The sequence below is a fragment of the Protopterus annectens genome, chromosome 9.part0 (genome assembly GCF_019279795.1).
Source record: "Protopterus annectens isolate FY-2018-M chromosome 9.part0, PAN1.0, whole genome shotgun sequence".
Taxonomy (NCBI): Eukaryota; Metazoa; Chordata; order Ceratodontiformes; family Protopteridae; genus Protopterus; species Protopterus annectens.
Window position 1 is genome coordinate 1040234374 of NC_056743.1, and position 23397 is coordinate 1040257770.

Here is a 23397-nt window from a genome sequence, read left to right on the forward strand (position 1 = left end):
GACAAATTACTGGTCATACCTCTTGCATGTTCAAAGCCTGCTCCCGGATACCTTTGTGCCAGCTATGAATTTGACATTCTCTCTGATGCTTAATCTGTAATTATTTGACTTCTGGTTTGCATACATTTGCCAGTTCAGTCCCTGTTAAATCTTCTGTTTGTATTTCATGGAGCTGCCCTTCTGATTTGTTAGTTCATTCTTTGTTTTGCTTATTTTTTGGTTGTAGAATAGCTAAGGTTTCCCATCCACCCATTGTTTCTGAATTCCCATGCACGTAGCCCTAAATGTATTTAACTACCATGGGCTACAAAGATTTCCTTTATGTCCTTTTTTAAATATATTCTTGTGTGGATGATCACACAATAATAAGAGGAAAACCTGGAGTACCTGGGCAATTTGCATGAGTTTAGAAAGATTGCTGTTAAACAATTACTTTTTGTTAATAACTCCAGAGCACGAAAACTTTTGGCACAACAACTTAGGCAACAGAAAGTAGAAAATGTTCCCAAACGTAGGGACCCTATAACAAAAAAATAAATAAATAAATAAATAAATAACCACAGATCCTGTAGTGGTATTAGAGATTTTTTGGAAATTTTATGACAATTTTCATAAAGCAGAGAACCGAGGAAATCACAGTAAAGCACGGATAGAAATATTTATGGAAGACTTAAATATGCCAAGGTTAGAGGAAGATGAAGTTCAACAACTAACAGTTAAGACAGGAGGAGATGAGACAAAAATGGGGGTGTATAACCAATCTTCAGGAAAGTCTCCAGGAACAGATGGTTTTCCAGTAGAAGTTTGGAAGCTATGACAGAAGAAAATGATAAACGTTCTGCAAGGATTTGTTTAACATTATGTAAAAAAAAGGGAGGCACCAATATCCAGGAAAAAAGCTATGGTGACTGTAATACCTGAAGATGGTAAAGATCCATCTGATCCATCTTCATATAGGCCCAATTTAATTTTAAACCATGGTTATAAAGTGTTTATGTCTGTAATGGCTGAAGAAATTGCCAAGGTGTTGCCAAAATTGCTAGATATGGGTCAAAGTGGTTTTGTGGAGGGGAGGAAAAGATTTGACAACATTAACAGAACAATGATGATCCAGAGGGAAGCAACACTTAAGAAAATACAGCTTTTTTTGGTGGATATTGAAGAAGAAAAAGCATTTATTAGAGTAAGCTTGGATTTTATGAGCAGGGCAATAGAAGCATTTGTATTTCCTGATACAATAATAAGGTTAATTAGAAAGATATACGAGGAACCCGAGGCAAACATCAACATGGCAGGATTCTTCTCTGATAAATTGTTTCTGAATAGAGGAACCAGGCAGGATTGTCATCTTTCCCCTTTTTTATTTTGTTATTGCTTACAAGCATTGGCAATGAAAATAAGGGACTCAGAATTTCAAGGATATAATTGGCGTGGTGTTCAAGAAAAGTTGGCTTTATTTGTAGACGACATTATTTTGTACATGATGGAGCAAAAAAGGGACATCTCAGTGTTCTGGAACATTCTGAGCCAGGTCTATTTTTATAAATTATAAACCCACACATGAATTGGTTTAGCAATGCCTATATTTATGGGGACATTATAAAATGAAGTATTTAGGAGTATATATTAAAATGGATTCCGTTATGGCAGCTAAGGATATGTGGGATGAGACTAAACCAAAGATAATACAAAAACTGAGAAACTGGAAGCTCTTGCCTATGGGTATGGATAGCAAGATAGAAGCAGTAAAAATGTTTTTGGTTCCTTTAATTTTATACACGTTATGCATATTTTATCAACCAGAGGAAAAGTATTACATAATTAATTAAGAGCTGAAGGATTTTATTTGGGAAGTGAATAGGGCAAGAGTAAAGTGGGAAAAGTTGGTTGCACAATTAGAACAAAGAGGTGTAGGATTACCTGATTTGAATGGATATTTGAGAGCTAGATGCAATGATAGAAGTCTAAACCTCAAAATGCATTCACTTGAGGTACTCCTTAAAATAGAGAACATCGACATTTGTGCAGTGACAGAGACCTGGTTCAAGGCTCCAGAGAGCACCCCTGCATTACCAAGCTATAATTCATGCCACACCTTTCGGCCACCTAACCTGGACCGAAACACTAAAGGAGGAGGCGTGTCCATATTTATTAAAGATATCCACACCTCCAGGCTAGTTGTTCAGCATAATGCATCCAAGATTATCCAAGAGCAACTCACTCTGGGCAAGACTGCAATCCAAATTGTAACTTGCTACCGATCCCCCACCATGCCCCAGGATTCTCACTCCTCATTTCTTGATATACTGGAAAATATTAGGGTACAACCCAACACACTAATAATGGGTAATTTCAACTACCCCACCATTAATTGGGAAAACTACTCATGCACCAACTCTTTTGCTCAATGTTTTCTGGAATTCATAAATTCCAATGCCTTGGATCACCTTATCCGCACCTCCACCAGGGGCAGCAATATCCTACACCTGGTCATTACCAACATGGGCGACTGGTGTTCCACACCAGAGGCCAATTCCTTGTTGGTCACATCCAACCACAAGCTAATCATCCTAGACATCCACATCCCGCCCCCACCTCCCATCAGGGAAACCACCGTAAAAAAATTTTCTCCAAAGCCAGCTTCACGCTTCTTAAGACAGAAGTGGCAAACCTCATGGCACCCATGCAGATGGACAATAGAGGTACAACTGCTGAATCCTTCACAAATGCACTTTATAAGCAGTTACATGAGTGCATGGATTGTGCTATCCCTAACAGAACAAAGATGCTATCCTCCAAAAAAGGGAAGCCAATCTGGTGGCCCCCTGTCATGAACAAACTACAACAGAAGAAAGAAACTGTTGCAAAAAAGAGTAAAATCCCATGAGTGGAGGAACTCCTTGGTCAGCCTCAGTAAGAAGCTGAGCTCCCTCATAAAATCCTCCAAAGCTAGTTACGAAAATAAAATCGCCACTTATTCTAAAGACATCCACAAAGCATTCTATAGTTATGTCAAGAATCTCAATGGCAACACTCAGATCTGCTCTGAGTTACAGCACAATGGCACTAAATATACAGAACTAACTGATATTGCCAACATCCTGGCAGATAGGTTCAGTGCTAACTTTACTCCCCTCTCACCCCCTAAAGGGCCCGTCTCTATACCAGAAGAATGCAAAGTTCCTGTAATCATGGCTGCATAGCTAAAAAACACACTCTCCAAAGCCACGAACACAGCATCCATGGGACCTGACAACATCCCAGGCTGCATTCTACACAAACTGCAGAATGAACTGGCACCCCACCTAAGCACCATGTTCAATCATAGCCTCACCTCAGGCTTTGTGCCCACTAAATGGCACACAGTGATGGTTATCCCACTCCACAGAGGGGGAGCCACCACGGACCCCGGGAACTATTGCCCCATTACCCTAATGTGCCGGTTCTGCAAGGCCATGGAACATATCATCATGGATCTTATAAACAAAGACATTGGTAATCTCCAAACTCTGGACCCCACCCAGTTCGGATTTGTAAAAGGCAGATCATGTTTCCTAAACCAGATAGACTTCTTTGAAGCAGTCACCAAAGCCGTAGACGAAGGTAAGGTGGTTCACACAGTCTATCTAGAGCTCTCCAAGGCTTTTGACACCATCCCACACTCTGGAATTATAGATAAACTCACTAAACTAGGTATAAATCCCTATGTCACAAGATGGGTTGCCAACTAGCTCACTGACAGAACCCACACTGTCTAAGTAGCAGACTCCAAATCCGACTTCAGACCAGTGACAAGTGGAGTACCACAGGGGTCAGTCCTGGGTCCTTTCATGTTTGTATCTACTTTTCTGAAATATAGGCTAACACAGAAGGTCTTTGGCTAACAAAGTTTACAGATAACTGCAAACTAGGAGCCATAATCGAAACACCTAATGTTGTGGACATCCTACAAAAGGGCCTCATGGAAACAGATGCCTGGTGTCAAAGCCATGGCCTCAAGCTCAATGCCAAAAAGTGCATTGTCATCCCCTTTGGTAAAAACCCTGTACCCATGAGCTACCACATAGGTGGTAGTCTACTTAACATTGAAAGTGGGATAAGAGACCTTGGGACACAGGTGGACAGTAGTCTCTCCTTTGATAATCACATTGCCACAGTAGTCAGTAAATCCTTCTACATGGCACACCTCATCACAAAAGGTTTCTTGTCCAGGACAACTGGAAAGACCACAGAAATACCTCACAAAGAGGATTACCAGCCTCAAACAGATGCCCAATGCAGACCATCTAAAAAAACTCCAGCTTTACTCTGTCACATATCACCTACTCAGAGGCAATCTCTGCCTAACATACAAAGCTATGTCAAACCCAGAGCTGTTGGACATGCTCCACTTAAAGAAATCACAATCCCTCCAAGCTACACGCCCTAGGGACCTAGACCTCGTCACCACAATAAACAGAACATGCTGGAGGGATAGATTCCTGTCCCATAGACTTCCCATGCTCTGGAACAAACTACCTATCTATATCAAACAAAGCTCCTCATTAGCACTCTTCAAGAAATATCTTGATGATTGGATGGGAAATAGGAAATTCATCCCAGGGATCACCTCTGTGGCTCTGCTTGATAGGAGCACAGGAAAATCATTTTCTTGGGTGGCAAAAGACAGGGTACTTTTTTGGCTAGGCTTATATAGGCCCTAGGGCCAATAGCCTAGTACAATTAAGGTCTGTATGCATAACACAAGCAGAAACCTACAGTTCAAAGTGGAAAGGGATGATGATGAATTGGGGAGTAACTCAAGAAATAAGGAAAGAATGTGATTTTGATCACAGATCCTTAAGGAGAATAACAAAAGTCATGCAGAATATTATGTTCATAAAGTATCAGAAAGTGTGCTAAAAACTAAATCAACATGTAAATGAAGAAAGGAGATTCTGCCAGTAGGGATGACTGCAGTTAGGTGTACACAGAACAGGTAAGAGGGAGTTTGAAATTACTGGAAGAATCTAACAAAAGAAACAAGGTATTGGGAATGAACAATTAGAGACAGATAGGTTATAGAATGGGAAGAAACCAATCAGACATTTGGATTACAGGCTAGTGGTTGCCTTTCCTATCAGGGATTGATATAAGAGTATATACAGAGAAAATGACAGGGGAATCCCAAATGAAAGATGTACACTGGTTATGTTTTTAATTGAATCTGTAACAGAAGCTGCTATTAAAAATGGGATAATTAATAGGGCATATAAAATATTGCACAATAACTATAGGAATCAATCAGAATAGGTCAGAATGAAATGAGAAGAGATATTAGATATACAATTCACAAAGAAACGATGGAAGGACATATGTGTGGCTTCCAAAATGCAACAAAAAAGATTTAGGATATTTGTCAAAAGTGTTTGTATAGATATTTTTATACCCCAATCAGATTCCAAAGATTTTTTCATCAGGTAGATAGCAAATACTGGAGGTGTAATGGAGCAAAAGAGGCACATAGGAACATATGTTATTGGACTGTAATGAGTTAATTGTAAAAATTCCCTACAACATACTCCGTCAGGAATACTGGGCAAGCAAATGAGTGTAAATAAGATAATGATTGTTTGAGCTGGGATGTAGGATCTGAATAGCCTAGACATAATAAACCAAACTCATTTTTCATATACCTATAACTATGTTCTACTAGTTCTAGATCTGTCCATGCATATGCAAGTTTATATGCCTTGCTAATCCAACAGAATGTTAATACGTTTTAAACTAGTTGGATGAACAAAAAACAATGTTAGATTTTCCAGGTTTGTTTTTTTTTTTCAAATAGTTTTAGAACGCCAAATGATATAATGAATTAGTAATGCAGTGAAACAATAAAAAAATTAAGCAAAATACAAAAAAAATGTCAAATATAGGAGCATTAAGTACAATGAGAAATTGACGTAAATAAATAGTAAAATTAGACACATTATACAGAACTTTCTTGTTTACTTTTTTACTTATTTGTTTACTTAGCTACTTTTGTTGACCAAGTTAGTCATGTCAGATATTTCAGGAGAGATGCAAGGTAGTATTTATATAGATTGGAGAAAATTTAGCCAAAGCGTCATGGAAGTTCCTGAATATTTCTTTCATTAAATTTAATGGGATCTGTAACATGTGCCTGGACTGCTTTATACAGACACCTTGAACCTCCGTTTGTCATCTGTTATGGAGGATGGCATCACAGGAGTGCCTCACCTTCTACTTAATTGTGTCCTGGGGTGTCAGTATTGAAAACAAATCAAAACACCTCACCATACCTCTCAATTGTCCAGATTTCCACAGAATCTCCTAATTTTTGCCTCATATTTTTGGTCTGTTGCTGATGAAATACGTGTTTTTTTTTCTAGCAAATCACTTAGGATCGAAGTCATTAAATAATGTCATACATTTGAGTTTCAGACTTCATATCCTTCAGAAGAGATGCAGGCCAACACAAATCCTGTTATTCTAACAACTTTCTAAGTTTTTAGGAGCAGTATTTACAACATGTCCCTGTTTGTGGGCCTTTGTTCCCCCATTATTTTAGGCTCATCCTAAATTTTTGCTCTAAGAAGTTGAGTGGCATGCACCTGGCAGGAGGATAGAACCCAGAGCCTACTGACTTTCTCAGCATTGAAGATGAGTGTGCAACCTACTGCTGTTAACTAACTAACTTAAAAAATGAATGTAATTCAAGTAAATTTTAATTAAGTACAAATTCAGTAAAAAAACTGCTGTCCTAAACAGAAACATACAACTGTTCCGCCATAATTTAAAATTACTTAGAAATATAAACTTTGATGAAAAAGTTGCAAGCATCATAGTTAATAATGTAAAGTATTTTTGTTTGAAATGCGTACCCTCAAACAACAAATATTCATTCATGCATTCATTCAGTCAGTCATACATACTCTGTTAGCCTATGTAACATACTTGAGATTTGCAGGGATGACAGAATCTATCCTGGCACTCAGTAACTACAATTCAGTGAAATTAGTCCTTAACAGTGTGCTAACCATTGCAGATGACTATGCATACTCTCACATGGTATGCACTTCTATGGGCAATTTAGAGGATCAGCAATTCATCTGAAGTACATCCTTGGAATGTGAGAGGAAACCAGACCACTTGTGAAAAATCCACCAAAGAAACAGGAAGGATGAGATGACTGATGTTTGAATTTTTGATAACTGTAACTCCCCCTGCCCTGTTAGTTGTTATGCACTGGAAACTTGCAGTAGGTCCAGTAGGAGGTAGTACTGGGAGTGCCTGAATGAAGAGGAATGGAGTATTACCTTTAGAAGAGGATTGCCACTGGACCATCAACATTACATATGATACCAGAAATAAGGCAGAAAGGGATTACCACTGAATAATGAGCACCATACACCTAAGGGGAAGGCTATGCCCCAAGAGAACTTGTGCTGTCTAAATAAGAGGTGATGAATGGTACCCTTGGATAACAGTCTGGAATTTTCAGTTATGGGACCTTATGGGTACTCCTGGATATTGTTCAAGTTTGTATCATATAACAAGAGCTAGAACAGGAGATTGCAGGCACTGACTTTGCTCAGCCATGAAACAAAAGTTTATAGATTCATAGATTAGTACTAGGCTGACTGCTCTTGCGAGCCATTTTAAGCCTAGCCAATTATCCCTTGTGAGACTCAAACCCTGCACCTTGTGTTTATAAGGCAAACACCTTAACCATTAGGCCACCCTCCCTTGTGATGGTAATGCCAGACAACGACTATTACTTCACATTATAATGGGAGCGAATTATTTGTACATGCTCTACATGAAAGCCTTTCTTTACATTCTGCATGGTGGGGACTGTGCTATCATGGGAACAGAGGCTACTGCTATGCCATAAGGGCTGATAGAACATGTGCATGGCATAGGCTACCCGCTCATACAGTGCAAATATAAAACATTCTTGAATTCGGCCCATAACCATTAAATACGAATATTCAAAAACACAAGTATAATGTATGAGATGTAGAATACAATACCAAAGCATGCAGATTCCTCAGGAACTCCATCTCATCAGTTAACTTTTCAGCATTTGCTTCCAAGTTAATCTTGTCTATATAAGCAGCATCCACTTCCTAAAATGAAAATTAATAGAACAAAGTGTTTAAGAGTAACTGAAAAACAATGGGCACATTTCGACTATTTCATTTTTTTACTCTTTCCTACTGTCAGCTATTAAGAATTGTACACTCTGTACCAAATATAGGTAAAGTTCAAAATTATTCTTCCAGTTGAAATAGAAAAAGAAATAATGCACTCTAAAAAACACAAACTGAAGCATACAGAAGATTATAAAAATATAATATACATTATACTTTGTTAAAAAATAACCAGTATTTTTTGCGCATCATTCATAAGAAACGTTGTTAATATAACCAGTATATTCCCCATATCATTCAGCAATAGCTTTTTTGGTTTTAGTGACTAAACCATGACTGTCCTACACTTATTTTTCAGTCAGTTATGATTTAATGTGGTCAAAATAAATTTGCCTGACAATTCAGAAAGCAAAAATATTATGACTGAATCATATTTTGTCTTGTTTGCAACAGACAGATCGCTATGTAGTCCCCACACTTTGGTTACTTAACATAATTATATCCAAAGTTCCAACAAACAAAAATGTAGATAACCTCTAAGATACCTTCCTATTCAGAAAAAAATGAACACCCAAATGAATGCCTACTGAGTCTGACCACTATAATCAGTTCCATAAATCAGCAGAATTAGCTATAATTACATTGGTTATTGAAATAAAGTGAATACCTCATTCCATCATACACTTGTACAATCATTTCAACAGTTGTAAAAATGCATTAAAAATTCTACTTTTTGATAGCAGGTTATGACTGGGTCTCCAATTGTAACCACGTTATTATGTGTTCGAGACATGGTGAATTTCGGAATCTAATGTCAAGAACACATAATAAGGGGTTATGATCAGTGAGACCCAATCATAACTCTTTTGTAGCAATAGAGTTTTATATACTCCATGTACTAGCTGTTAAAAAAAGCAACAACAAAAAAAGCTGAAGTATTTTACTGGCTTTGAAAGCCAGTAAAGAACTTGACGAGCTTTGTTGCATAGACAGCAAGTAAGAAAAAAAATCAGGGACAGTATTTAAGTACTGTCCTAATTTAAATAAATTACTTACAGACTGGCATCTTTATACGTGTGTGGACATAGGTGGCAAGATATTCAGCCTGGGGACCATTGAGAGTGAAGGAACATCCCTTCCCTTATACCCGGTTGTGACAGTAATTTGAAAGTGCTGTTAGAGTTGAGTCTCATGCTACAGAAGTGCATAATAGGTTTATCTTTTTCTCCAATTTTGGAGTGCAGTCATGATGCTCACTGCCCTACAAGAGAGCTATAATTTGAGCCATAAGAAAGCTATAGATATATAGGGCATTGCCTCATAGTATGTACATACACACAAAGGTTCATCTGCTTTCAGTACTATCAAATCTTGCTTTTTGTTATAATAACATTTCCAGTTGTTAAAATGAAAACCTATGACTGATGCAGCTGATAGCAGTGTTTGGCCAAAATAGTTACACTCCAGATATTATTTATGTTTTTTTCAAAACATTTAAGTCATGCATTCATCTTTCTGAATGTGAAACAGCTGTGAAAGAGATCAGTACCTCCAAAGCATGGGTTATGAGTCTCTCCTAGAAAATAATAAATTGACCTCAGCAATTAGGGGAGAACCGGCTCCACTTGTAGGGAAATACAAACATCTTGGGGTCTTGTTAATGACTGTAGGTAGACGAGTTTGGGAGATTGTCCACTGAGCAGATGCAGTATTAGGAACGCTGCAGGTGTTGTACCAGACTGGAATGGAGAAGTGAGAATCAAGTCCTAGGACAAAACTGTAATTTGGCAGACAGTATGCATGTCCACCCTTATGTATGGCCTGAGCTTTAAGCAGTGATTGAAAAGATATGTGACAGACATAAGGTTTGTTTGAATGGTAGCAGGGTTCATGTCTGTAAGGATCGCAGGGTCCAGCCACTGATCCTTCATCTTGAGAGGAATCAGTTAATTGGGTTTGACCATGTTGTGATCAATGATGACTACACTATCTCCTGTGGGAGGAGCCTCGGGCACAGCTACTGCCTTGGAGCACGTGGGGGTGCTGTAGGATGATCATGGGCAAGGGAAGTCTGGTCTACCCACTTAGTTTACTTCTAGCCAGACCTTCACCAAGATAAGTAGTTTAGAAATTGAAGGGATGAAAAATGTATTTATCTTTACTATACAGGTAAAATCAGAAAGATTCTTAAAGTTTTACTCGTCAACATGGGTATCAATGAAGTAAGCACAATGCCAAGGATTTCAGAGTGAATTCAGCAGCAGTACTAAAAGATAATCCTGACCTAAATATAATTAATTTGCTCCACAGCATTTCCAGGAATAGTATGGAAACAAGACAGGGATTCATCAGTGATTGATTATGCTAAAATAAAATGATTTTTTAGGGTTCAAACTTGTGGTATGGTAGTTAAACATGAACAAATGTACAAGTGATATATCTGATTTTAATTCTTTTGATGGGGTTCAGTTGCCTGAAATTGGGATGAAGATTTTTAATTTAGGCTTAAGTGATGCCTAGAAAGCTGTTATTTCTTGTTCTTGATGTGACTGAACTTTAGTGTTGGGCAGAGGCATAGCTGACTCATCTAGTACCCAGTGCCCATTCACAATATAGTACACAACATCCCCCATCACTCCAAGTGAAGAGCAAAAAAAAAAAAAAAAATAAGATTTTGGATTTTGTTGTAGAAATCCCTCCTACTGGCTACAGCCATATCCATGTCCCCTCAGCTCTTTAACGAAAGAATTAAAAAAAAAAAAAAGATTTCAGCATTTGCTGTAAAAAGCTGATTTGTGCTTAGGCTACAACCACATCCATGCCCATTTGGCTTCCTACAGACCACAGCCACATCCACTCCCAATTGGCTTCCTACAGACTACTGCCACATCTTCTCCCAACCAGCTTCCTATAGGCTACAACCACATCCATGCCCATTTGGCTTCCTATAGACCACAGCCACATCCACTCCCAATTGGCTTCCTACAGGCTACAGCCACATCCATGCTCAATCAGCTTCCTACAGGCTACAGCCACATCCACTCCTAATTGGCTTCTTACAGGCTACAGCCACATCCATGCCTCCTCAGTGAGAAGGGCAAAAAAAAAAGACCCATTCAAAACTAAGCTCCTTTTTGTATCAGTACTCAGAAATACCAGCAGAGAGAAAAAAAAGGAAGTCAGGAACTATACTTTCCAATCACTCCCCTCAACACTTTGTGCCTAAAGCAACTGTCCATTTTCCCAGCTTCTTGCTACTTTACTAGTGTTGAGGGATGAGCAATCATCAACTATCTTCCATTGCTTGATTGATAGCATTAGGTGGGGGAGTAAAAAACGGGGAGGTCAGACACTATAGATTATTTTAGATACATAGGGTTTTAGTAACATTTTAATAAGGTGTAGTATGAATTTTCAGCTCTTAGAAACAAGCTTAAAGAGGTGAGCATCTAAAAGGAACATCACTACAAGGTGAATGGGACACATATCTAACAGAGCATAAGTGTGTATCTTGGATATATAGTTTATATTATGCAGAAGGCTGGACATTTTTATACTAAAATTAATGCTGGAATTTTGTATAAATATGTATTTTGGTATTATTCTTTAGCCATGCTATATGAGAATTGGATAATGAATATTAAATTTGGATGGAAAGTCGTACTTTGGAAGGAACATAGATTAACATATAAAAACACTTTGCTGTGTCTGCCTTTTTTTAATATCCCAAACAGGACAAAGACATGATGATAAATAAAGACATCATCCCACTCTCCACTGCGAGGCTACTTGCTTTCTATGGTCTATGGCTGGGACTATTGAGAATGCACAGATTCTCTACTGAGTGAAATTGGCATTCAGCTGTATTGGTAATCGTGATTCTAATTACCACTGATAGCCTCAGCCAAGGTGGTGTCACTACCACATCTGAAAAGTAGAAGAGGACAAGCCAACTGACAATACTAAATACTCAGTAAAACACTATCATTGCAGTCAAAAGGATAAAATGTAAAGGAGCAGGAGCTAAAACTTCAGCATACTCCAGTCACAGATTTGTTCAACCAAATTCTTCTTAATACCCTAAAAGTGTAAACAATCATGAAACTTAGGGTAAACCAACTACTGTCTATCATTATAGTTTGCCCTGACATGCAGAATGTTGCATGAGCAAAGTAATATCTTACGTACAAAAATTAAATGCAAAATTTAAAAGTCTGACTAGAAATGCAAAATCATTTTAAAACTCCATGAATTGCTACATAAAATTCAAAACAATTGAATACATGTATTATTAGCAAATGTATCTGAAAGAAAAAAGAACATATATTCATAATGATTTTGGAATTTAAGTCAGCTTCTTAATATTATGGTAAGTATAAGCAATGGAGTATTGGTACCAGTAAATGAAATTCAATTATTTTAATTTAAAATGTGATGGAAATTTTACAAAACTGACTTCCAGGATATGATGTATATGCAAAAGAAAAAAAGTAAATAAAATGGAACTGGTCATTATGGGTGAATATTCATGCTCACAGACCTCCTGACATACTAATGCATGACCTTGAAGAAAAAAGAAATTTGTAGACTGGAAAACAAATTGCGCCTTCCAATTTTCCCATTATAGTACAAAGCCCGATATTCATTCACAGATTAACGACTCTTTTTCAATGAACAAACATTCATCACAACATTTTCCAGTTGCCTGCATGCCAGGTAAGGGACATTACAAAGGCTTCATCACAGCCAAGCTATCATGTTGTAAATTTGGTTGTTTATCATGCAAGCTCTAGCCATGGATTTTATCATAAAAGTAATTGATTGCCTCCTCCCTATATCATTTTTTTAATTTCAAAGCTAATAGGCCTTCATGTGGTTAACTGCAACCAATAACTTGAGTACTTAATCAACCCAATTTCTTGCATTTATTAATGGATTCCTTGTCTTCTGCATTTGATATTAAAAAATATATATAACTTTATTTTCACAGAATCTGACACTTGTGTAGTTGTAAATAAATTATTATTTTTATTTATTTATTTAACATTTGTTGACCTGGAAAGTCCAACTAGGACAGAGCCTATTTTCAGTGGTGACCCAGGGAGAAACACTCCAGATGCATGTCTTTGGAATGTGGGAGGAAACCGTTGTACCCAGAGGAAACCCACATGAATGCAGGCAGGACATGCAGACACCACACGGAAGACACCACAGCTATGAGGTGACGACGTTAACTGCTGCACCAGTGTGCCACCCCATCTTTGAATTAAAACTCCTTATGTCTGCTAAGACTACATTGCTCCATGGACTTGAATTAAATAATTTGAATACTGTTCTTCACAGGGTATTTTTTATCTGTGTGCTTGTGTGTGTATGTGGGTGGGTGTGCCTATGTTTATGAATAATTTGGATTTGGATTGAAAGTTGTACTTTTGAAGCAAAATGGACATGAGTGCACACTTGCATGTGCTTTTGTATGTAGACTTAAACTGAGCATTTTGTCTTTTTTTACTTGATATAAAATCTAAAAATACAGTTTTGGGGGATTAGTATTCTAAACTGTCTAGGCAGTAAGCATCATAAGCAAAACACAATATCCTGTTACAAAACAATTTTAAATTATTCCCATTCATATAGGGATTGATCTCTGCATTTTGGAAATTTTCTCAAAATGATTATTGATAAAGAATGTTTTGATGTCTCAAGCTTGGTAGTTAATAATGTAATCCAGACCGTAGTATAGTTCTAATTACTGCACCCTGTTCTAAAACTGTTGCCCACTCTGCCAGAGTTTGTGTCATGCTAAAACTCCTATAATTTGTTTTAGCCTTGGCATCTTTAGTGCTAATTAAGTTTTCATATCACTTCTACCTTGCTTTTGTCATGCATTTTTATAACAAAGTGATGTAATCTGGATCAGTTACAAGTTCTGATGTAATTTAAACTACTGTTTTTGTGCTAGTCGCAGAATATTTGGATTGTTAATATTTAATATGTGCAATCAACAAGCCAAGAAATAGGCAAGCAAATAAATAAATAATAGTTTTTACATTAATTAATTAAACAGTTGCTAGTGGAAGCTACTAATCCAAAGCAAAATTTGTTACGCTGCAAGGTTATGCATTTAGACCTCACTTTCAGCTTACTTGCAAATTTAATAAGCATTGCTGACACAAAGGGCATGTCCTTTTCTGTGCGTGCGCGTGTGTGTGTGTGTGTGTGTGTGTGTGTATATATATATATATATATATATATATATATATATATATATACATGTGTGTGCATGTGTTCATATATATGTGTGTGTGTGTGTGTGTGTGTGTGTGTGTGTGTGTGTGTGTGTCTGTGTGCATGCATGTGTGCATATGTATGCGTGTATGTGTGTGTGTTTAAGTGATTGCTATAGTAGATGGAATACTGAATTTACTCTCCAAAATGGGGGGGGGGGGGCATTTTAAAGCACCTTCTGTGGAAAAAATGAAGTCTTGTTAAGCACCTTTCAATGATGTTAAGCTCCAGTGTTATGCTACAGCATAAAAATACCAGTGTTAGCCATCACAGAACAGCAACTAAAATTGTTTTTAAAGATGTACTACATTTTCCTGAGATGCATAAATGTGGCAAAGGAAAGTGCCTTACAGATTTTAAAGCTGTTTGCTCATCAGAGGGACAATTGGCTTCTGGCTGTTGCCTGTATAATACTGCAAAGTATTTTACAGCTTTTAGTGCTATATACTGCATAATGCTTCAGCACTTTTTCTTTTTTTATTCTGTAAGCAGCAGGATATCAGAGTAACTAAAGCTCTATGTACTATAAATAATCATTTCTATCTGATCATTATTAATTTGTGTTTTTGACCTGGATGTCACAATTCATCTTTCAAGCTTCACTTCACTCTAATCTTGAGGTGAATATCTTAACATTCATGTCTAAAACACACAACGTCTTGGTTTTTAGATTAAAGGCAAAGTGAGAAAACAGGAAAATCCTTCAAGTATAACTGAAGTACTTCAGTGGGGCTAGGATAATTGTTAATTTATCTTTGCTGGGATCATTATGAATTATTTGGAAAATAAAGCAAACGTTTCTTCTATTGGCCAAAATTAGGCAAAGCCAATGTCCAGAACCTGGCTTCTAGTGGAGGCCTTTAATTCTTTCTATCAAGTCTGAGATGAGCTCATATGAAGAAGCCTTTTTATGCATGCCAAGATTAGAAAACCTTTTCAAATTCTAATTTATTTTGGTTTTGTTAAGCAGCAGGATTGTTTTGTATGTGTGTTTGTAAGCACATTTGTGTGTGTGTCCATGTATGCATGTGTGTGTGTGTGCATGTGTGCGTGTGTGTGTGTGTGTGTGTGTGTGTGTGTGTGTGTGTGTGTGTGTGTGTGTGTGTGTGTGTGTGTGTGTGCGTATGTGAGTATGCGTTTTTCCTTAGGGGCCTCCCCTGATTTTGGCTGAAGAATAATGATAACTCTGCTCATGGACCCCATTACAGTATTCACCCGTACATAATCTTTGAGAAAAACACATGTACAAGTTCTCTTTTGCATCCCTAAATTATTTATAAAATTCTGTAAGGGACCTAATAAGTCCACTTGAGTTCTGTGCTTCAACAAGCCCATGATGACTAAAGTAATGTAAGAGCAAAGTAATATGAATACAGAGTGCAGTTGGTTGCAGTAGAATAAAATAGAGTAAAATGTAGAAACTGCACAAAACCTACAAAGCAGAAACTTTTAATAAAATAAAATAAAAATAATAATAATAAGGTAAGCGCTTTCACGACTCACAGGCCGCTTCATCAGACAATACTAAAGTTAAAGTCATGTCCTTATATAGTACTATAAAATCATGTGGTACAATTAGGCATTTAAAGAAATAATACACATCTTAAGCAATGTGCAACCATGTAATGCAGTTAAAAATTAAAACAGATAAATATTCATAAGCAATAAAATATATAAGTATATACATAAAATAATTACTACTAGAGTTCATACATAGTACATAATATCTATAAAAGTCTATAATATAATGCATATTTCATGAAATATATAATGTATATTCAAAACTTATATTTAAGAGGTCATGCTTTTAAAAAAAGGTTTCAAGGAAGACATATTATTTAAGCCTGGGAATTTTTCTGCATTAAATAAAAGAATCCATTTTTGTTCTGCGGCTTCAGTACGATTTTCTAAGTCACCACCTCTAATAGTATTGTCAATAATTTGTAAAACTAGAAATGTAAAAACATGTAATGAATCTGTATGCATAACATGAGTAGCTAAAGCATTAGTTGTCTTTTTATTTCTAATGTCTCTGTTATGATCCAGAATTCTATATTTAAATGACCTATTAGTTTTCCCTATATAGTATGCATGACAAATTTGGCAAAAGGCAAAATAAACAACATTTTCAGTTTTACAATCAGCATAGTGATGCAAAGAAATATTAAAGTGACAAGTAGAATGTGTGTAAAAAGCCTGACTATAAATATACTTGCAAGCAGAACAATTTCTACATGAAAAAGTGCCTATTCTACTAGAGGTAGATCTAGTGGAATGCATGGGTTTGTTACAAAGATGCTGTTTAAGTGACTTGTTATTTCTAAAAGAAAATGGTGGAGTATTACCAAAAATGTTCAGAGAATTGGGGATGTCACTTAAAATGTTCCACTGTTTTTAATAATATCACAGTAACTATCAATGTCACTGGAATATTGTAAGGCCACTCTAAATTTATTTGAAGGTTGAGTTAGAGGTGTAACTGTCATTTGTCTATTATTAGTTGTATTTGAAGCATTTAAAAATGGTTTACATCTAGTGGCTCTGTGTGTCCATGCCTCTTGCATTGTGTTTTCTATGTCACTTTCTAAATATCCTCTCTCCAAAAATTCAGATTTAAGATCTGTAAGAGCTTTTTTAGCATCTGTGTCATTATTGTGTAGCCTTAATATCCTAAATACTTGCCCCTTAAGCACATTTCTAGAAATATGCCTAGGATGCATACTCTTTTATGGAGAAGAGTATTCTTTTTAGTAGGTTTCTTGTATATACTACTAGAAACATTGTTATTTCAGATTTAGTAAGTAATATGTCAAGAAATTCAATTTGACTATCAGAATAGTTACATGTAAACTTAAGGAAATGTGTAGTATTGTGCATAAATGTAACAAAATGCTTTAGATCTATTAGATTTCCCTTCCATAACAAAAAAAATGTCATCTACAAAATGCACATACCAAAGAATATGCTCAAAATATTGATTGGTTGGTGTTAGGATATGTGTATGTTCCCAATGTGCTACAACAAGGTTGGCGTATGTGTTGGCACAAGCTGTGCCCATTGCTACGCCAACTTTTTGTAGATATATATTATTTTCAAAGACAAAAATATTATTTTCAAGGACAATTTCTAAAAGTGCACATATTAACATTACTTTATTAGGTAAAAAACAATTATTGACAGTTAAAAATTCTCTGACCATATCAACACCTAGATCATTAGGAATGCATGTACAAAGTGACTCTACATCGTGTAACAAAAATATAATCATTGTTAATAGTTAATCGGTTGTGAAGTCTTTCAAGGAAGGATTTTGAATCTTTCAAAATAGTATGACATGTATCTAACACTGTGTGCAAATTATTCTCTAAATAAATTTGATAGAGGCTCAGTGCACCAGCCATGGCCTGCTACAATTGGTCTCATGGGTGGGGTGTTATAATTCTTATGTATTTTCGGTAGTCCATAAATTGAAGGAATTAAAGTATGTGCTGTGTTAAAAAACTTAAATAATTCATCATTAATATCTGTCATTAATAAGTCAAATATTAAAAAGGACACTTTTTTCCATTATGCTATTTGCAATCGGCTTAGAAATACATTGGTACGTATTAGTGTCATTTAATAGAAGCATCATTTGTTTAAAATACAATTCTTTGTCTAGGACTACAATTCCTCCTCCCATGTCAGCTGGTTTAATGACAAGTGACTGTACATTTTTTAATTCATTTAGGGCTAAAGTATCACTGCTAGTCATATTGTAAAATTTACATTTAGTTCCTTCACAAAAAAGCTATCTAAAATCAATTTCACAAACATTAATAAAGGATCGAACTACTGAGTCAATAATCGGGCTAAATGTACTGGGTTTTCTAAAGGAGCTTGTGTGATTAACATTGTTATTGGAAAAAAATGTTTTTAGAGCCAATTGTCTTCCTAAAAGTCTTGGGTCTTTGAGCATTTTGGCATGGTCTGCCTTCTTTGAAGGAATGAATGATAGACCTTTATTTAGTAAGGAAGTTTGTTCTTCTGTTAAATCAATAGAAGAAATGTTAAAAATCAAACCTGTGGTTACTGGCATCTCCTTTTTACCATTGACTGATTTCTGTCCATGCTTGCAGGTCGCTGCAAGCTCCCTTTTCTCGACCTGTTTCTCGAGCAGTCCTTGATTGGTAGAGGGTCTTTTATTTGTAAAAATACCCTCAAAAACTTGTGTTTCAGTCAAAGGGAACATATTATTTGAGATAGTTGGTTCAGTAAGCCCAAAGGAATCCTTAATAGTACAAATGCATGTATTAGAAGTAGAAGCAACATTGTTAACATCACTAGAAACAGTGTCTTTATGCAAAAAAGGGGTATCCATTAAGGTTATAGATGTAGATGCTTCTGCATTGCGTTTAGTTTCAATGTTATCAATTAATGTAGCAGTTCTTTGTGTCTGCGAAGAAACTGTTGCAACTGTAGAACGAAGAGTTGGGGGCATCGCACTAACATTCTGATTTTTCACATTTGATTGGTTCAACTATGAAGTTGTATTTCTGGCAGCCATTCTCTCAGCAGCAAAATCTCTTGGCCAAGAGAAAACATGCTGATTACAAAGATCTTTATAATCTCTTTGCAACTTCTTAACTTTGGTTAGTTGCAAGCGTTTCTCATAAGAAACAATACTATCTTGCAGTGAATTGTTGTTTGTTTGCTTGTTATTTCCCTGGAACGCTAATTCCACCTAATACGCGGCTTCTCAGTGCTTCTGTGGATCACTAGTGATATTTGCATTGCTTACTGTACTTATTTCCTTGTTTCACTTGAAAGAAAGTTACTGTTTGTCATTTTTGCATTTAAGTTACCTGTAACACATTGCACTTAAGTTACCTGGCACTTGCTCACTAAAGCAATTATATGTCAGCACTAAAAATTAAAAGCACTACACCCTCACTCCCCACTGGCCCTTGTTTTCAATTATTAAGGAATTCCCAATATTATTCTAGCATGTCCAAAGGTCAGTTGTCAATCTCCTCTCCAGTCCAGCTGGTGAATCTGGGAATATTGAGGCAATGTTACAACTGCCTCATGTACACAGAAAACCCTCTCCTCCTCCCAACAAATTCCAACACATGTGAGAGATGCAACCATATAGCCAAACTGGAGGCTAAGCTCTCTCAACTCAGTACTGGCATAACCAGTCAGGATGAGAAGGAAACCACACTCACTACAATTCCAGTCTCACATAGACCTACCACGACAGCAAACCAAACACATAATCACACAAAAACATACTCGGAGGCTCTAAATAAAGATCTGCCTAAGCAGCACAGACCTCCAAATCAGACACCCAAGCAACCGCTACCCCCAAAACAAAACACGTGCAACACATATCTCACAAAGCCAATGTACCGAACAGTCACAGCCCTTAAGACTAAACAACACACCTGATACACTTGTAATAGGTGACTCTATCGTCAGGCACACTGACGTCCCGCTCACCAGGCTGAACAAGGAGAGGGTCACGGTGAGCAGCCTGTCGGGCGCTAGGATCCGCCACATAACACAAGCACTCAGGTCACTCCAAGGCAAGTACAAATATGACTCAGTCATTGTCCATGCTGGTGTGAATGACCTGAGATGTACCTCCCTGGACTACATGAAAAGAGACATAAAGGAGCTCTCTGAGCATGTAGCCCAGGCTGGTATGACCCTGACCTTGAGTAGCATCTTACCCTCACCAAGAATGATGCCACAATATGAAGACAAGATGATCAATTTCAACAATTGGCTTAAGTACTGGTGTCATTCAAAGGGGAGCCAATGCCTGTCAGCTTGGGATGATATGCTCGACAAGCCACGATGCTTCACTAGGGACGGCTTGCACCTGTCACACCTGGGCTTTCGGATATTGGCAAAGGCTCTTGCTACCCCCATAGTGCCTTTTTTAGGCAAGGCTCAAAAGACAAACCCACCTCCATAGGTATCACAAGGGATAAGAAACTAAGAGTAATGCTACTCAACGCCAGAAGTCTAAACCTCAAGATGCATGCACTCGAAACTCTCCTTAGCATGGAGAACATCGATATCTGTGCAGTAACAGAAACCTGGTTCAGGGCTCCAGAGAGCACCCCAGCACTACCAGGTTATACCTCATACCATGCTTTTCGGCCCCAAAACTTGGACCGAACCACAAAAGGAGGGGGAGTATCGACATTCATCAAAGATACCCACACCTCCAGGTTGGTGGCAAAGCACGAAGCATCAGAGACTATCTATGTGCAACTAACGGTGGGTATAACTGCTTTCCAGTTTATAGCCTGCTACAGACCACCCTCCCAAACCCAGGAACCCCACTCGGCCTTCCTGAGAACACTGGAAAATATGAAGGTCTCTCCAAACACCATTATATTGGGCGACTTCAACTACCCAAACATAGACTGGGAACATTACTCTAGCTCCAATACCCTAGCCCAAAGGTTCCTAGAATTTATAAACTCAAATGCTATGGAACAACTTGTTACCACTCCCACAAGAGGGGAAAACATACTGGACCTGATCAACACCAACATAGGGACTCTATGCTCCAGACCAGAAGTTTATCCCTCACTGGTAAGATTAGACCATAAACTAATCTCACTGGATATTCACATCCCGACCCCACCTCCTGCCCAGAAAACCACAGTGAAAAACTTCTCTAAAGCAAATTTCACACTCCTCAAAATCGAGGTTGAATCCTTCAAAGCCCCAGGGCCTGTGGAAAATACGGCCCAGACCGCAGAATCCTTTATAAATGCCTTCTATGAACACCTTCAGGAATGCATGGATTATGCGATCCAAAATAAAACCAAGACCCAATCCTCCAAAGGCAGACGTCCTGTCTGGTGGACCCCAGCCATAAACAAACTACACAATAGAAGGAGGAAGCTACTAAATGACAGAGCAAAATCCCAAAAAGGGAAGGCATCACTGATCAGTATTAGCAAAAAACTACGGGCACTCATAAAATTGTCTAAGGCCAGCTTCGAGAGAAAAATTGCACAGGACACTAAGGATAATCACAAGGCTTTCTTTAGTTATGTTAGGAACCTGGGTGGTAATTCCCAGATATGCTCAGAATTAGTCCAAAGTGACAAAAAATACACTGAACCCACAGACATTGCCAACATCCTAGCTGACAGGTTCACCGCAAACTTCTCCCCCCCCTCCCCACCAAAAGGGCAAATATCTATCCCAGCAGAGTGCTGCCCCCCTGACATCTCAGATGCTCAGGTAAGAGCCGCCGTCTCCAAAGCAAAAAACACAGCATCAATGGGACCAGACGGTGTCCCGGGCTGCGTCCTACATGAACTCCAAGAAGAGCTAAACCCAAACATAAAACTACTGTTCAATCTCAGCCTTACTACAGGATATGTGCCCAAAGAGTGGCGTACAGCAGTAGTGGTCCCTCTCCATAAAGATGGTGCCTCAACGGATCCTGGAAACTATCGCCCCATAAGCCTGACTAGCTTGGTCTGCAAAGCTATGGAAAGGATCATCATGGACCTCATAAATAAAGATATTGGGGACCTACAGACACTGGATCCTACCCAGTTTGGCTTTGTTAAGGGCAGATCCTGCCTCTTAAACCTGGTTGATTTCTTTGAAACGGTCACCAAGGTGATTGACGAGGGGAAGGTGGTCCACACAGCCTACCTGGACCTCGCAAAAGCCTTCGATACAATACCCCACTCGGGCATTATAGATAAGCTCACCAGCTTAAATATAAACCCCTATGTCACTAGATGGATTGCAAACTGGCTCAAGGACAGAACCCACATGGTTAGAATTGCTGGAGCCATGTCAGACTCCAAACCAGTTACAAGTGGTGTCCCACAAGGCTCAGTCCTGGGACCTCTCTTGTTCGGTATATATTTCTCGGAGGTACAGGCCAACACGGAAGGACTGTGGCTGACCAAGTTCGCAGATGACTGCAAACTGGGTGCCATAATCAACTCTCCAGCCGACACAAGCATCCTCCAAAAGGGCCTCATAGAAACAGACAACTGGTGCCAGAGCCATGGCCTCAAGCTAAATGCCAAAAAGTGTATAGTCATCCCTTTGGCAAAACAAAGTGCCCACAAATTACCACATAGGTGGTAATCCATTAAGTACAGAAGAAGTAATTAGGGACCTGGGGACCCAAGTTGATACCAATCTCTCATTTGACAACCACGTGGCTAAAGTGGTTAGAAAAACATTTTATATAGCCCACCTAATCATGAAGGGATTCACATCTAGATCAGGGGAGGTCATCCTGCCTCTTTACTCATCCCTCATCAGGCCCATAATTGAGTACAATGTCCCTTTTGGGATGTACCTTACCAGACACCTGCAGCAACTGGAAAGACCCCAAAAGTACCTCACCAAGAGGATCAAAGGGCTCAAACAGATGCCATATGCTGCCCGGTTAAAGAAACTCCAGCTCTACTCAGTGGCATACCGCCTGTTCAGAGGCAATCTGTGCGTGACATATAAAGCCATGTCCAACCCGGAATTAATGGACATGCTGCACCTCAGAAAATCCAAATCCCATCGAGCGACGTGCTTGAGAGACTTGAACCTCAGCACTGAAATAAATAGGACATGCTGGAGGGACAGATTTATAACCCAGAGGCTCCCTTCACTCTGGAATAAAATCCCAGTCCAGGTTAGGCAGAGTCCCTCATTGACTTTCTTTAAGAGGAATCTTGATAAGTGGATGGGAGATAATAGGTTTACCCCGGGTATCACTTCTGTGTCACTGTTAGACAGAGGCACAGTATACTAACATCGAAAAAGGGCATAGCAAAATAAATTTTAAATGGGTGGCGAAAGCCAAACACATTCTGGTTAGGCTTATAAATGCCCTAGGGCAGATAGCCTAGTATGAACCTATGAACCTATGAACCTATGAATCAAGTTTATCTGTAACAGTGTTAGAATTAAAACGTTT

General features: G+C 38.1%; 1 protein-coding gene across 1 annotated transcript in view; it reads right to left on the bottom strand.

Moving 5' to 3' along the window:
- LOC122811779 (keratin, type II cytoskeletal cochleal-like) overlaps positions 1-23397 on the bottom strand; it is a 328300-nt gene that overhangs the window by 179808 nt on the left and 125095 nt on the right. The window contains exon 4 of the mRNA XM_044083839.1: positions 8037-8132. Coding sequence (XP_043939774.1) covers positions 8037-8132 — 96 coding nt within the window. The remainder of the gene's footprint in view (positions 1-8036; positions 8133-23397) is intronic.